Below are 17,526 nucleotides of genomic sequence, written 5' to 3' on the forward strand. Positions count from 1 at the left end.
ATTTTCTTAAATTGTTGGGGTGTGCTATATGTGTGTGTGTATGTGTGTGTGAGTGTCAGTACAACTGGAAAGTACCTTCTACTGGCTGCATGGGAACTTTGCTAAACTAAATGAGCAAAAGGATGACATTCTGGTCTGCTACTTTACAAAATGTTAAATATCTGGCAGAAACAAAGACCTGCAGTCACAAACATTCATACTTCCATACTTGTCTTAGATCTCTTCAAAAAAAAAAAGGAAAAAAAAAAAAAAAAAAAAAGGCAGGGACATTTAGAGGATGGTTTGTCAATTGTTACTGAATAAACAGAGAAATATTGTGTTTCATATTTGACAATAATAATACACTTTATTTTCTACAGCACTTTTAAAAATTACATCTCCAAGCTCTTCACAAAAATAAGAAAAATACAAGAAAAATACAATAATATAAAAGAAATGCATTCATAAAAGTGAAGTACATTCAGATATACAATACAAATGAAAAAATATGTTATCAAAACAATTCAGTAAAGATGGTACAGAAAAAAAGTTATAGATATAATAAAATAAAAGCTACAAGTCCTGGTCAGGATTCTGGCAGCAGAATTTTGAACCAAATTTAATTTGTTTATAGTGGCTTTTAAAACCCCAGAAGTATTAAATGCGAGAAAAAAAAAAATGTTAAAGTACTTTTCAGCCATGGGAAAAGCTTAAATGTTTTTAGTTTTAATTAAGTTTTAGTTTAGTTTTAGAAGTTTGAAGGTTTTCAATTAAGGTTTATTCAAAAAATAAACTATTGTCAGTGAATATAAGGCTATAGTAATTCTTTCCCTTTTGCTATAAAATCTCAAAATGAATTAATCAGAAAATATAGAAGATTTCTATTCTCCTTGTTAGGCTATATAACACTTAAAATAATTACTTATCCGTTGCTGTAGACTAATGCTATTCATGTTTTATTTCCAGAAATGCAGCTGGTGGCTCACTGGTGAGTTGGACTTGAAACCCTGACAGCAGTTTACTTCTGCGTTTTTCAAGTAAGGTTATTCAACTCTGATTTCTGAACTGTGAATTACTTTGCTGTTTGGATACAGAAAACCGAGGACTACATTTCTGAAAATGGACACCAGACGAGTGTAGCTCAGTTTCACATTACAACAAATGTCTGCGTGTTCTTAATAGGTCAGTGGATGTGTTCAGTTAAAAAAAAAGAAAGTTTAAGCTCAATTGAAAAATATAAACTAAATACATGACATTTGAATTTGAAATGATATCATTATTAGTTGGCTGAAACATTTGTAGGATGCACTTTGAAAAAAAACAACAAAAAAAAAACAGATGCGTAGCGTTACCTTGCACCAAGTTGACACTGTAAGTTCATGCTTTTTAAAATTTCAAGTTCTCCTCTACTAAATTGACTTAACTTTACCATAATTTGATGTAATGTAAATTTTCCTACATTTGATAGTTAAACTGACCTTTAAAATAGTTTGTCTGACAAAATTGAAGTTGGATTTTTTTACAGTGGCTGCATGTTGGGATGTTACACGCGGGACTACTCGTCCCTTGTTTCATGATTATGCCAAGTAAATATTTCGGGGAGAAATCAAATATAATTCTCTAATATTCTGGTTAAAATTGCACGTATTAAATATCTTGGTAACACTTTACAATAAGGTTAATTGGTTAACTTTAGTTAATGTATTTACTAACATGCACTAACCATGAGCAATACATTTGTTACTGCATTTGTTCATCTTTGTTAATGTTAGTTAATGAAAATACAGCTGTTCATTGTTTGTTCATGTTAGTTCACGGTGCATTAACTAATGTTAACAAGATTTTAATCAAGTATTAGTAAATATTGAAAATAACATTAACAAAGATTAACAAATGCTGTATATGTGCTATTCATTATTAGTTCATATTAACTAATGGAGTTAACTAATGTTAACTAACGAACCTTATTGTAAAGTGTTACCAATATCTTTGTACTTTATGTTGTAAGACATTAATTTTTATGCATATACATATACAAAGCAAACCTGTGTTTTGTTATTTATCACTGTGGACATTTGTGTGTGGCTATTTGACACTTCCAAGAATCCACAAAATCTTTCATTGTGAGATGGTGTAAAAATCATTGTTGACTCAAGAAAAGTGACAAAGGAATCTCACTCAGAAGGCACTTTTAAGTTTAATCAAGATTTTGAGCATGTTTCCTCTAGTAAATTCATTGTTTTGAGGAGAAAATACAAAGTGATATATGGTGATCTGTACCCCTCCACCACAGAGTTATTTTTAATTGGTCCTGCATCATTTCCTGTTATGTGAAAGCTGAGGTGATATATGAGGTGATCTTATACTGGCATGTGATTGGCTGGATGGATCAGCAGGTTTGATTCGGGGGTTAACTTGGTACAGCCATAACTTCTAAGATGTTATCACATGCTTTGGGAATTCCCAGCACTTGTCAGTAATGTTTGTTAGTTTTGTGAGAAAATCTGAGGTGTGTGCTGAGAATATCTGTTTTAGAATTAAAGGTATGGGATATTCCTTGTATATATATTCCTATACAGTATATACATATATATATATATATATATATATATATATATGTGTGTGTGTGTGTGTGTGTGAATGTATACGATGAGAAGCCATACCTCTAGTGGAATAAGCCCTGATGCCCAAGAGGAATTGCAGACCTTTTGAAGCGTAAGCGGCTGCTATAGCATCCACAATCCATCTGGACAAGCTTTGTTTTGAGGCGGCGAAACAAAGCAAAAGAATCACCTGTTTTGAGATTTATGCCTGTGGACATAAAAAGTGTTTAGTTGACACTTCTCGGAAGCTGGTAAATGTTTCATCATAAAATGCTGGAGTAAAATGATGGATGACTCAGCAAAAAAATGGTGAGAGGAATATTGCAGATGCATCACACCAAACAGAGGAAATGACAAAGGAAGTATAATGAGCGAATAATAAGTGGGGTGATTATTTCTCTGACATGAATGGCTGAAGTAACTGTCAGACCATCCTGCATCATTGCCTAAACCTCAGGCCCTGTAAGGTGATCTTACTGGCACATGACTGACTGCATTGAACAGTTGGACATGGAAACCCACAGCTTTAAACTCTGAGTTGACTTAAAACCACATGTACTCTGGAAAACCCCAGCATTAAAATCTATTGTGCAGTGATGTTTGTCCCTATTTCTGTTGTTGAAATCATGAAAGAATACCCGTTTCAGTGCCAAATGTCTGTGATATTCCTTGCAGAAATGATACATGCATGTGGGGTCAATGGAATTTGTCACGAAAATGGCAAGTATCTTTTACAATAGGTTGGGTTGATCTATTGTTTATCTTGTGTTGCTGTTGGTTACATAAACAAATGTTTCCAGGCAAGGTGACCAACAACAGTTTCCCGGAAAAAATATGTGTGCAGATTCCTAGAGATTGCGAAACAGCTAGCAAGTTAGCGGGAACTAGTGGTTTTAGCCAGCTCTGGTTATTTAAGTGTATATATCAGGTCATAAGCTGTCTCTGGCTATGCTGAATATACCGCCCTGTTTAATTTATTCACATAAATGCATATCATGAACTTAAAATAAACAATACTATAATTATTGTAAATACGAGATTTACGAGGACGCGAATACTTTTTACAAGTTAAAATCTCATAATTATGACATTGCGTGTGAACCCATGCCTACTATCCTATTAGCCCATTCATAAAAGTATCCTCACCCATGATTCCGCAGGAAGCTTTCTCAATCCTTATTCCTCACCTCCTCGTGGTGAAAAGAATTGAAAAGCACTTCAAGATGGAGGAGTTCAGTTGGTTTCTGAGTCACAGATTAAAGGATGGAGGGGGAAACGAGGGGGGAAACACATTTTTTTTAACGGTTGCAAAGTACATTCGAAGTCAATTGTAGTACCTACTCAGACAGTTTGTGGTTTTGGACGCAGCCACACGTTTGCAGGGGAGCGTGGGGAAAAAAAATAGAAGCGATTAAGCTTATTAAATAGGTACCATCAGAATGATTTTTAAACATTTTATTTTTAATTTTAATGAAATAAACCTAATATTATTAAATGTCATAGAAGTTGTATTTCTCAAAACCTAATGCATTAACATTAACAACAACAACAAAAAACCTTATTGGATGCCAATTTTTAGAGATGTAAATAAATATTAATTTTTTCAAAATCGAATTCACTGTTCAGATGTGATTTACTTATTGACACTGGGGGTGTTTTGTACTGAATGAGCTGGAGACCTCAAAGACCACTTCAATGTCAGACAAACCCACCACAGTGTGTATATTTCTGAGCTCAGCTGTCTGTCAGATGACATAATGAGTTACAGACTCGGTCACTAAGCCATCAGCCAATATTCTTCTCAGCTGCACTCTCTCATCTTCTCTGAGGTGTTGAAAAATAAATCATGCACACATTGAAAGGTTCTTACAGCATTTTATTAATAGAAATACTTCATAATGAAGTATTTAAAAAGAAATACAACACTATAAGGAGTATTGTGATTCCATGCAATACAATAGCTAAGCAAATATTACTAAATATTATTCATGACGCATTTAAGGTTTTAAACAGACATTTAAAGAGCAAATAGAGCATTTTGTATAGAGCATAGAGCATATAGCAACCCCCCCCCCCCCACCACCACATGTAGAATAATACATGAAGATAATGTTAGTTATTGTACATTTTTCAAACACACATTCAAATTTACAACCGATCTGAAGCAGTGTTAATGCTAAGTGAATTTTAAGGGGTGGTTTACTGCTTTTTTTCTTTGCATGATTGTGTATATGGGGTGCAATATAACATGTATTTGTGTTTTTTCTTTTTTAAAAAGTCTTATTTTTCATAAATTTCACCTTTATTGTAAGCCGCTTTCTCCTCTGTCATTTGAACGACCGGTTTACATCCTGATTCTATGAAACCACTTCCTCAGAAACAGGCAATGGGCTCAGATTGGTTAGTTTGGGCCGGTGTGTTGTGATTGGCTAAACTGTGTAGTGCACGTTGTCCACAGGCGAAAGTTGCATATGTGTTCCTGTCAAATGTACATAATGGTGTCGATACTGTTATTTACGTATAAAACCCATTGTAGTCCCATTTGAGTCGTTTTTGTAGGCATTAAACTTTGTGATTTTTAAAAGACGATATCTCTGCTTACATTGAACTTTTAGCGCTGCAACTTTACAGATAATGTTCATACACCAACAGCAAAAATACACCCTATTTAAAATGAAAAAAGTGAAATCGCAATCAACCACCCCTTTAATTTGTAATGCATTAGATGTGATGTGTACTCACTGGCACAGCATTTCATTTCATTTTGCTTCCACAGCATCAATTAACCTGTTAACTGTCACCCGCCCTTTTTTGAATAGACATGAAAATGCACATTTCGAACTTAAATGGTTGTAATTCAAGAATGCTTTGGAATATAGACATATGATTGGTCTTGTTTTAAAGAAGACATTTGGCAGATTTTTGTAGAAGTGAAATAAATTAAGAAAGTGAAACAGAAAAAAAGTTATAGAAGTTTGAGTTTATGGAAATGTACAATGTAAAAATATTAATTATTCATATTTTACATAAAATATATATTTTCAAAACCTGGGCTACTCTAAAATGGCAGAAAGATCAAAGCCAAAAATCTGAACAAGTTGTGTTTCAAATTTTAGGTTGATATCTCAAAAAATGAGCTTTCAGTGAGATTTTGTTTGAGCGCAGTACCAAACTTTTTCACTAGGGCACAATCAGACTCCATTACTGCCCATATAAGGGCGCCTGCATTTCCATTCGTGTTTTGAGTGATATGAACCATTATTTTCACAATTTTCATACAATGTCTGAAGTAGAGATCCTATTCAGAAGTAGCATGGGAAGTTTGGCAGATTTTGATATGAATTGAACCTCTAAGAAACGCATACAAAGAACACGCATGTAAGTCATAGCTAGCTGCTACGTCACAAATGGTGAATTTATTATTTTTTTCTTGATATTTCAAACTTTTCAGACCTTTTTTTTCCAAAATAATTGAATGGATTCTATCTTTTGAACTTTTGGCATGAAAACAAACTGAGGTTTCTACCATTTTTTCATGATTTTTCATGTTTACTGCTATTTTAAAATAAAGGTCTGAACACGCCTTATGAGTATGAAAATTTTCTTGTTTTATATTGATAAATTATGGCTCCTCTGTAATATATTTTGAAAATCAGTCACCAAATATGGAAACTAGAGATTGTAAGCTTTCAAATGATATATAGTTTGTCAATATTATTTAAGGTATTTACTAAGATATTATTGTTTTAAAAATATAGTGGCAAACGTCCCACCTGTGGGACGGTGACAGTTAAGTGGTTAACAGAAATACTTGCCCTGGTCATACAGTTGCTTATATGCACACTATAGTGCTATGTAATCCACCAAGTTTTTTTCCACAAACCCATAGGACCAGTGATAGATATTCATAATACGAATTAGCCTATATAGGTACATTTATTAAGTTATCTTATAAATTAAATATATTAAGCTACAATATAATTTAGATCTGCATTAATACGTTCATTATTTATATATATAATATATGTATATATATTCAGTTATATCTATCATGCCGTTTGCATAACGGACACAACATTTTTTTAATGCTAAAATATTTTCAATATACTATTTTTATCAAATGTGCACCTTTTAAGTGGACACAAGGAGTATTTATATATAAATATGTTTCAATGATATACTGTATAACTAAATAATATAATTACTTCATGTAGCTTCATGTAGGTTAGTCTCAATCACAATTTAACTGACAAGAAACACAAAATGTAGCCAGCATAAATAAAATAATGGCCTTGCTATATACACTAAAAGATAAGAGTATAGTTATGAATGATTGAAGATGAAATGCCCAGGTGCAATGCTGAAACTTCGTCTGTGCTTAAATAAAAAAGGAAAAAAGGGAAAGCCTTTTAGAAACTGTAGTTACTGCTGTTTGTACTATAATTTACTGCTTAGTGCCTTATATAATGTAGTTTATTTTAATTGATAATACCAAAGATAATGATTTGGACTATTCATAAACATCCTTACTGCAGTATTTGACAAAATACCAATGATGCTACATACCAGAATCAAGCAGGATCTGTACTGCCACGAAAATATCCTCGTCTATTAGCAAAGAATTACACAAATATTAAAATACAAATATTACTCAAAGCCATGCGTTTCTCTTGTTTATGCGTTTTCAAGAGGACCTTACCTTAGTCTTTTCCGACAAACCACAATGATGACAGTGACAGTCACCAACACGGCAAAAGCACTTGCTCCAATCAGAACACCACTGCTCCAGTTAGGAAAACCCACTGGGAAAACAAACAAAGACACAACAGAGAGGTGTGAGAATATTTGAGCACTTTAGGTTGAAGAAAAAAAAAAAAAAAATCAAAGACAAAATATCTTCTTCCTTGCACAGAAGAAAAAGTCATACAGATTTGGAACTATTTTTAATTTTGGGTGAACAATGAAACTATTTATCATTGTTTACATTTCATTAATTGCTTTGGTTGTAATAAAACAACCTTTGAAATCTATATGGAGAACCTTCAGCATATCAGTCAGGACCATAGACTAGTCTGAACCCAGAAGTAAAAATCCCATTTATTTTCTATATAGAGGAATATATATATGTATATATATATATATCTATTTTTTTTTTAACACTAACATATCTGAGATTAAGTAATAATATGCTTCTGTAGAAGAGCTACTATGAAAGAGAGCATGTGCCAAAGTGCAGATTACAGTCCAATTATTTCAGTGTGTCTGCACTCTTAAACTACATACATATTTGAATGTTTAGCAATAATGTTATGTTGTTTATATTGTACCATCCTTTTTTTTTTATTCGATTCTCTCATTCTCAATGGTTAATTTGGTTTATAAACCTTTACAGATATTTCACAAATCCTTATGACGAAAATTAATAGGAAAAAATATTCCAAACTTGCTGGAAAGCAGGAGGTCACTGTTGCATTTCATTTTGCTCAAAGGATGGTGTTTCCATGTGTTATGTTCACATTGTTGCACATTTGCTATGCTAAAGAACTAATAAACAAAATGATAACATGCATGTGCATTCTGGTTTCTGAAACAGGATACTAGCTTGTTGGCCTAAAAAGCCTATTTTGGACTACTGCAAATGTACACTTTATTTGAGCACTTTCATGTTAACAGCTTGATACAGGTCAGCACTATAACATTACATAAGTAGTTGACTTTATACCTTCAGGAAGTGCTGTCATCGGAGGAGTGGCATCGCCTGAAATACAAAAATTTCACTCAGTACACATACTAGGGCAATCTCAAGTCTTTTGTTCTTAGTCACGTGTATTACCATGAGCTAAATTAGATGTACAGATGATTAAACACCTGCTTCAACATTTATATGTAAAAAATCTGTATAGCATTTAACTAAATCTCAGACAGAAAGAATCAAAACTTAAAGTAATTTTGTATTTGTTGTGGGAAACTTCTCTACATGTCTGCTTGTGTTGCTTCTAAACAGAGTAAGAGAACTATCTGTCTAGGTAAACGGGCATTTTTATACAGATTGTGTAGTCATAGTAGTAAATCAATTACTTACCAGAGCACTGCTGCCTTTCATTGACCTGCAAAATAAGTCCATAATGAAAGCATGTAGTGCAATTGTCAGTTCAATTATGCAATTAAATCAAGGGCCTAGCAGGACATACAAATTAGACAATATTGAAACAAATACATTGTTAGTGGGGCAGATGAGCAGACATTCCAATTTTTCAGGGAAGGTCTGAAAGATGGCGGTGTTCGCTGTTGCATTAACAATTGGCAGCATAAAATCCAGATCTCCATTGGCATCAGAATGTCCAACCACTTTGTCCTGATCAGGAGAAGGAGAGAGGATGCCAAGGCATGAACATAAACAAGCATAAAAATATGTATATATTCTCTTTTACACGGAAATTATGTGCAATGTATTGTTTATAACACATATTGTTGGGAAAAACAGTAGAAACAATTTAGCTAACAATTCTAGTCATCTGAATTTCTGTTTAATAATTAGTCATAAAATCTAGTCAGGTCTTAACTTGACACAATCTGACTTAAATGGATAGTTCACTTTGAAATTAATTTTTGACGTTTTAGCTTACCTCAAGGGCATCCAAGATGTAGGTGTCTTTCAAGTGTAGGTGTAGTTTCAATTTTGATATTTTTAGGTTAAACCGTTGTCTATGAGTTATATAATGGAGGTTTATGGGGTCCACCCTGGGTTCACCTCAAAGAGCATGCACAGAGAAGTCCAAATTAAACATGATTGAATGACTCGTAAATGTAAGTACACATTGATGGCCTAAGACACGAAACGAGCGGTTTGGGTGAGAAAACGAACAGTATTCATATCGTTTTTACCTCTTGTAATCACAGTCACGTCCAAGTACTCTGAGGTTGAGGGCACTTCTATCTGCGCAAGCGCGCCAGAAAGCCCCGGAAGTGATCTCTCTCGCGTGTACGTCACTCATTGTTTACACAGAGATTTTAGAAGAATTATCCTTCACTGTGAATATCTAAACATACTGTATTTACATATACAGGAAATTAATGGAAGACGATTTCAATATATCAACAGATAACTTTGATTTTTTTTTTCACAACCACGCATGAGATCACTTCCGGTGCTTTTCGGCCTATGCCTTCAGATCACTTAGACGTGGCTGTGGTTACAAGAGGTATAATGATATAAATACTGTTCGTTTTCTCACAAAAAACGCTTGTTTCGTGTCTTAGGCCATCAATGTGTACTTATATTTACGAGTCATTAAATCATGTTTAATTTGGACTTGCTGTGCATGCTCTTTGAGGTGAACCCAGAGTGGACCCCATTAACCTCCATTATACGACTAGCAGACAAGAACGGTTTGACCTAAAAATATAAAAATTGAAATAGTGTGCAAACAAAGACACCTACATCTTGGATGCCCTTGAGGTAAGCTAAAACATTTCAAAAATTAATTTCAAAGTGAACTATCCCTATAACTAAGAACACAGAAATAAACGTACTTTGAGTGCCTTGTTTCATCACCTAACCTCTCCAAAACTTAAAGGTCATGTACTGATGTTCTGACATTCTCCTGTAAAATATCCTTTAAGTGATTTCAAAGTGCCCTGAGGCACCATGCTTCATAATTGGGAAGAGGTACTGGTGTTAGTGTACTTACTTAGTACTTTAAACTAAGTATTGTTCCAATTTCCAGCAATTGTTTTCAGAACAATTCCCAGAATTATTGAATTTGGGAGTCTTTATTTAAAGGACAGGGCACCTGAGCAACCCACACTTCCAACCTCATCTCCTTAATTGACTCCAATTATCTTGTGGAGAAGACAGACATTCGCTTACTTTTTCCTAGTTGGCCTTTTTAATGATCACTCAATGTCTTCAATAAAATGTTCAATAGAAAGTACAATTATTTGTGTGTTATTAGTCAAGTCAGATTGTGTTCATCTTTAATTGTAACTTCTATGATGATCAGACCTCATTTTATGATAATCAATGCAGAAATCCAGATATTTCCCAAAAGGTTCACAAATGTATTCTTAGCACTGTATGTTTTCTTAAGTATAATTACATCCACAAGCCATTGGGTCTCGCAGTCACGGATGTTCTCCTTAACTTCATACGAAGCACTGAAGGAGATCAGTCCATCATCCAGTCTCCGCCCTATGCATTGTAGGACATCAGTTGCTCGTGATAACGGTATCATGCTCAGAAGCATGGTCACAACTGAAAGAGAACATGCACAAAACTATCAGATTCATTGGAAATTTTACAAATAGTGACACACAGAAGCCTATTCAAACTTTTTTTGAGGACAATGACCCCCAATGTCATGATCCCATGTAAAGAGCCCACTTTCAAAAATTTTAGAGATACATATTTTAAGATTCATACAGTGCAAGTAAAAATGGCGATGCTAAAAAAAAGAATTTGCATTTATGCTATCATTCTAGAATTTAAAAAAGCATTATCTGGAAAATATGATTAAAATATTGGGTCCCTGGACCAGTTAAACTCCTGATATCGAGAGCCCAATCAAACACACATATTCATGTATTATCAGCAGAGATGACAACAGCTAGGCTAAACCTAGCTGTTGTAACACTTAGTCATAAACTATTAAGTTGACAAGTTTTGTCAACATCAGCTTTCATGCTATCATAAAAGGGATGTTTAAATATGATTGAAAACGTGTCAACTGTAATAGTTTATGATTAAGTGTTACTCTTTATGAACAAATATGAGATAAGGTTTACACAAATGTGTTTGGCCATGACTAATATTTAATCTTCACTCAAACCACACAATGAATACTACTTATCTTTCCTTAGTTTTAACCACACATAATTCAGTTTGCTGCAAGTTGGTTCCTCTGCTACAGCATCATATTTTCAGCAACCACTGGGGATCATTTCACTTGTACTTTGATAAATAAATAAATAAATAAATGGCAGTATTGTTATATTTCAAAGTAATTCAATTCAGTAATCCAACAGATTTCTCCCTTGTATATTCTAATATATAATAAGTAATTGTGATGTACAATCTCCAATGAGGTATATACAGTAGATAAAATGGTTGGCTACAAGACACTGCAGTAATTATTAGCTAAAATCACATAACTTTGTGTACATACTGGTCTGCATTTCCTAAAAGCATCGTAAGCCTAAGTTGAACATAGAGACCATTGGTGGCTGTTGTTCTACGATCAATTAGGCTTACGATAATTTAGGGAAATGCAGACCTGTGTGTACAGTGTACACAAGCACAGACAGCTTTCACTGAAGCCTGCAAGCCACAGAATCCCCTGGGACATTATTACTCATGGAACGGATACAAACAGTTTGATCATTTTCATAGGAAAAAAAGATTTGTTTGAACGATTTCCTAAGGACGCGGGAGGAAGAAGCTGTCTATGTAATAGGCTTTTAATTAGACAAACAAAATTGAGTTCTGTTACTTACTGTATAGGATTTTTTTTTATTATTAAAATTTACTGTTATTCATAAAATGTCATAAGTGTACGGTAACTAGGAGAGTGTAAAACCCTAAATTGTATATAATCATATCTGCAGCATCAAATGTGGTTTAAACAGATATTTCACGGAACATTTAACACACAGAGGCAGTATAAATGTATTTACACAGAAACAACAGTCATGTTGTGATTTCTATTGCTGAAATCATAAATAATTTCTAATGCTGATGCTGCATTAAAAGTTTTTTTTTTCAGGAAACCTACATAATTGTCTTCTTTACATCTAATTAACTGTTACTAGAGGTGTAATAATACACTCATGTCACAAGTGATTTGATACATGATATCACCTCTTCTCATAATCTCACAATACAATAATTTCACAATATTTTAAAGCCACCAAAAATTGTATTTTTAAATTATATCTACATTTGATAAATAGTTGGCAAAATGTAATGTTCATTAAAATGCTAAATTTGGTATTATATCAGGAAAGGGCCTGAATAGACTTGGACTGGAAATGGTGACACCAGAATTGAATCATTCTTGATACTGCTTAACTAAAAAACAATGAAAGCTAAATGTAACTTTTTTTCTAAAATAAATCCATTTTTTAATGCCTGTGTGTTACAATGATCCACTTGTCAGGTTTTGCTATTACCTCTGAAGGCCAGTATTCCTATTTTTATGTTAAGTCTCCGGGTCGGATTTTCTGTGAAATCCATCGGATGTGACGAGCATGCGTGCTCCCGAACCTCTCTCCTTTTATATAGTCTATGTGACGGCACTGCAGCTGACGACATGAGTCTGATAACACCAAAAAACTCCTGCCTCCAGCGCACAACACACACTCCAACACAAACTCCACAAAAATATAAAAACCAAACGAAACAAAAATCTCAGTATCTGCTAAAACACGTCAGGCCAAACGTGAATCGGATTGACTAAGGACGAAAACACGGATCAATGTCGGCAGAGCGTTTGAATTATGGAGAGACCTCCGCTGTTTTTATTGTGATAAATTACAAGTTTTCAGATATGCTGAAATAATGGTAAACCACAACATACGTGACATGAAATTAATACAAAAGACTGTTCCAGGATAACAAAAAGTAGGTGCTTTAGGATGTAACTTTTATTTGAAATACTAAATCTACTGTCTAACGCCACTCATCCCACTACTATCATATTGTTTATAATACACATTTCCAGACACGTTCAGTACAGTAATGTTACTTCCTACAATCTTACTGTTACATAATTTGGTCCCACTTTATATTAAGTGGCTTTTAGTACTATGTACTTACATTGAAATTAATAGTTTGTTACAATGGACTTATTGTGTACTTACATGTTTTTACATTGTACTTATATTTTAAAATTCCAGCATGTAATTACAGCCATAATTACTTTATGTAATTACATTAGTAATTACACAGTTGACCCTCCCCTCACACCTTAACCTACCCTTAAACCGACCCATACCACCACACCTGTCCCTAACCTTACCCCTATCACACCTCAATAGCAGCAAAAGTGTTTTACAATACAACAGGAACACAATAATACATTGTACTTATTGTTCAATGTAAGTACATAGTACTTAAAGCCACTTAATATAAAGTGGGACCCATAATTTATATGAACATGGAGCATTAGTTCAGTCAAGCTGATAACAGTAAGCTATTATTGTAACGTTGCAGTGGGAGTTTACACGAGTTTCCAGCATGTTGTGTGATGCTTTCTCCCGTGTGTTGAAACTCTCAGTGTGGCCGTGTACCATGAGTGCTCACACTCTTGTGTTCGAGCACACGCAAGATCACGAGCGCTTTTGTAAAAAAAAAAAAAAAGGTTGCAATATGAAACATCATTGATAGAGGCTGCTAAAAAAATCCATAGAGCACCCTTAACAAAATTATCCTCAATGTCTAAAATTTCATTTTGGGTGACCTATACACAAGTTGCATTTTTGTATTGCAGTGTTTTTTTTTTTTTTGACAAAATACATTGTTACACCCCAAACTGTTTCCACTTGACTTTTAGTGTACGTTTTAATATGCCAACAAGACATTGTTTTTTTTTTTCTGGACTATCCATTTATTTAAAAAATATGATAAAGTATAACTAATATGTCATGTCAATAGGCCCTTTAAAATTAAAAATCCATTACAAAAAAGTAAATTTCCCCACAGTCCCTTTCTTGCATCTCCGTCATCAAGATCAAATGGAACAAGTGTCTTGCCAAGGTACTAAAAGGAAGTGTGTCCCCGGCAGAAGGTGTGTCATTGCTTTGACCACGGTAAATGAAACTATAACACGTGAATTGTTTAAAGGGTGTAGTTCACTTTGAAATTAATTTTTGATATGTTTTAGCTTACCTCAAGGGCATCTAAGATGTAGGTGTATTTGTTTCCACAGTATTTTCAATTTTGATATTTTTAGGTCAAACCATTCTTGTCTGTCAGTCATAAAATGCAGGTCTATGGGGTTCACCTCAAAGATCATTCAGAGTCCAAAGTCCAAATTAAACATGATTTAATGACTCGTAAATGTAAGTACACATTGATGGCCTAAGACACGAAATGAGCGGTTTGTGTGAGAAAACGAACAGTGTTTATATCGTTTTTTACCTCTTGTAACCACAGCCACGTCCAAGTACTCTGAGGGTGAGGGCACTTCTATCTGCGCAAGCGCGCCGGAAAGCCCCAGAAAGTGATCTCTTGCGCGTGTATATAACTCATTTTTTACACAGAGATTTCAGAAGCGTTACCTTTTACTGTGAAAATCTAAACATATTTAGATATACAGGAAATTGCAATGGTAAGATGATTTCGATATATCAACAGACAAAGTTGATTTTTTTTTTCACAACCGTGCAAGAGATCATTTCCGACACTTGGACGTGGCTGTGGTTACAAGAGGTAAAAACAATATAAATACTGTTCGTTTTCTCACACAAACCACTCGTTTTGTGTCTTAGGCCATCAATGTGTACTTACATTTATGAGTCATTAAATCATTTTTAATTTGGACTTCTCTGTGCATGCTCTTTGAGGTGAACCCAGGGACCAGGGTGGACCCCATAGGTTTGATCTAAAAATATCAAAATTGAAAATACTGTGGGAACAAAGACACCTACATCCTGGATGACCTTGAGGTAAGCTAAAACGTATCCAAAATAAATGTCAAAGTTAACTATCGTTTTACTATTGTTGTTTTATCGACGAGGTTTAGCAAAGACAGCTATCACGTGGCCCATCTATTAAAAACAAATTATTCTATTGTTCTGAAGGCAACTGAACTTCATGCACTGAATAGATCAATTTCTCACAAGAATGTCTAAAGTTACTGTAAAACCAAGATGACCATAATGTCTCACAAGCAAACAGCCTGTGTGGATACAAAATTGTTCTGAATCCCCCCTCCTCCTTCCATGGTAAATTTAATTATTATCAAAATGATAGCATTGCACTATAGGCTAGGCTGGTCAATGACATACACAAAAAAATGATTCTACAGATGATGGCCCATCATCAAGTGTTTGTTTTTTTTAAGATGTCTAGTAACAGCAGTGAATATGAATACATCTGATTTTTTCAGATTGTATTTTCAACCTGCCAAAATATGTATCCAAAATCTACAAATGATGGACTATCATCAAGTGTTTTATTTTGTGAATACTGTACATCATGTCTAATAATAGCAGTGAATATGAACACATTTCTTTTTAATGCAGTAAAACATTTTTTTGTGTATGTCATTGACTTGGACATGGTAAAATCACTTGGTAAAGCCTATAGTGCAATGCTTTATTGAACCATTTTGATTATAATTCACCATGGAAGAAGGAAGGGGGATTCAGAACAATTTTATATCCACACAGGCTGTTTGCTTGTGAAAAAATATGGTCGTCTTGGTTTTACAGTAACTTTAGACATTCTCGTGAGAATTGATTCAGTGCATGAAGTTTAGATCGTCTTCGCCTACAGAAGAATAGAATAATTTGTTTTTGATAGATGGGCCACGTGATAGCTGTCTTTGCTAAACCTCATCGATAAAACAACAATAGTAAAACGATAACTTAAACAATTCACGTGTTAGGCCTATAGTTTCATTCACCGTGGTCAAAGCGACGCACCTTCTGCTGAATCCGAGTGCGCTCCATAGACAGTGTGCGCGCTCAGCGACCCAGGGGACACACCCCCTTTCAGGGGAAAGTACCTCGGCACGACACGACAGCGAAAATACGGAATATAAGCTTGTGCAACATTAGCCTTGCCTTCTAAGCGGCAGTAGGGTTTAAATAATTCTTGGCCAAGTTTAGGAGGTATTGCCATTTTTCATCGAATGTCGAAAACAAAAATAAATTTACCCCGCTCGTTAATTTGTGGCCACCGCAGACCTGCAGACGAACATTTGTAGGCTAACTTACTATACATAGAAATGAAAGACACATTAGTAATAATCAAAGAACTTACCGGGCAAAACAACACGACTTGCCATCTTCGAAAGCAGAACGCACTGACAGCCCCACAGCACTTCCTGATAGGGGTGGAGGTAAAGTGGGAGGAGGAGTTGGATCCAGAATGCCTGGATTTCGTGTTCTGCTGTGAGCTGTGAGGACTGAGGACCATCTCCTACACTTCAAGGTATTTAGCTGCGTGATTTTGTCAGGCATTAATACTTACAGCACAGTAAGTTATGGTCCGCACAGAATATGCTAGGATTATAAAATAACAATGCAATAAACGCTAAAGTTTGCAGTGGCTTCATAAATTAACTAAAAACGTAAAAAAGCAAAGCACAACTTTCATTTTCTAGAACTAGAGTTGATCCAGAGAGCAACATTTGTCTGGCCCACCACAGGGCCACATCCTTGCTTCAATTCAGGCCCAGTTCTGTCTGGGTCCCCGTTATGATGTGGTTTTGTGTCTTTGTCTTATTAGTGGTTCCCTGTCTATTGAGTTTTCCAGGTGTTTCCTATTGTCCACGCCCCCTCGTTACCTTGTTAAGTTTGCTTGTCTGATTATTTAAGCCCTGTGTTTTTGTCTTAGTTTGTGAGTTGTTGTACGTGTGAGGTCGATTTTTGTCACTCCTGTTTCTGAGTCCTGTTCCTGAGCCCTGTTCCTGAATCTTTGTTAAAGATGTAGTTTGTCTAAATAAAGCCTCTACACTGCGTTTGGATCCAGCCTCCTTCCTGTTTCTGCCACATTTAGGCACCGGCATCACAGAACAACTCACCAAAACATGGATCTAGCAGGTAGTAGCCAGAGCTCACTGAGCAAACTTTGCACTATTTATCAGAGTAATCGCTGCATCGAGGATTATGTGGAGGAATTCCTTGTGTATAGCCATCTCGTTCCGGATGTAGAGGATACTTTGAAGGACTGTTTCTGGAGTGGTCTAGATCTAGACATTAGTTTAAATTTACCAGAGGA

General features: G+C 34.8%; 1 protein-coding gene across 3 annotated transcripts; it reads right to left on the reverse strand.

The window, feature by feature from the left end:
• Window positions 1-1,412: 1,412 nt before the first annotated feature.
• LOC148977004 (uncharacterized) lies at window positions 1,413-16,714 on the reverse strand. 3 transcript variants are annotated; one of them, XM_089117634.1, is made up of 11 exons: window positions 16,567-16,714; window positions 10,682-10,836; window positions 8,800-8,937; window positions 8,665-8,689; window positions 8,305-8,340; window positions 7,282-7,384; window positions 7,149-7,190; window positions 6,386-6,959; window positions 4,295-5,369; window positions 3,729-3,826; window positions 1,413-2,790 (listed from the first exon to the last, which is right to left on the reverse strand). In XM_089117634.1, exons 1-7 carry the CDS (start codon window positions 16,589-16,591, stop codon window positions 7,154-7,156), a joined length of 519 nt encoding a protein of 172 aa, XP_088973760.1. In that variant the 5' UTR covers window positions 16,592-16,714; the 3' UTR covers window positions 1,413-2,790; window positions 3,729-3,826; window positions 4,295-5,369; window positions 6,386-6,959; window positions 7,149-7,153. The 3 variants fall into 3 exon arrangements, with proteins under 3 accessions (XP_088973760.1, XP_088973761.1, XP_088973759.1); XM_089117635.1 differs by having other exon boundaries at window positions 3,729-5,369; window positions 6,386-6,954; XM_089117633.1 differs by having other exon boundaries at window positions 3,729-5,369.
• Between the last annotated feature and the right edge of the window lie 812 nt (window positions 16,715-17,526).

The sequence above is a fragment of the Pimephales promelas genome, chromosome 12 (assembly GCF_988280905.1).
Source record: "Pimephales promelas chromosome 12, fPimPro1.hap1.1, whole genome shotgun sequence".
NCBI classification, from domain to species: Eukaryota; Metazoa; Chordata; class Actinopteri; order Cypriniformes; family Leuciscidae; genus Pimephales; species Pimephales promelas.

Coding starts and splice junctions, on each gene's coding strand:
- LOC148977004 (XM_089117635.1), bottom strand. CDS start 16,591: ATGGCAAGTCGTGTTGTTTTGCCCG. Junction 10,837..16,566: donor AAGTCGTGTTGTTTTGCCCG/GTAAGTTCTTTG, acceptor GTTCTCTTTCAG/TTGTGACCATGCTTCTGAGC. Junction 8,938..10,681: donor AGACCCAATGGCTTGTGGAT/GTAATTATACTT, acceptor TCTCCTGATCAG/GACAAAGTGGTTGGACATTC.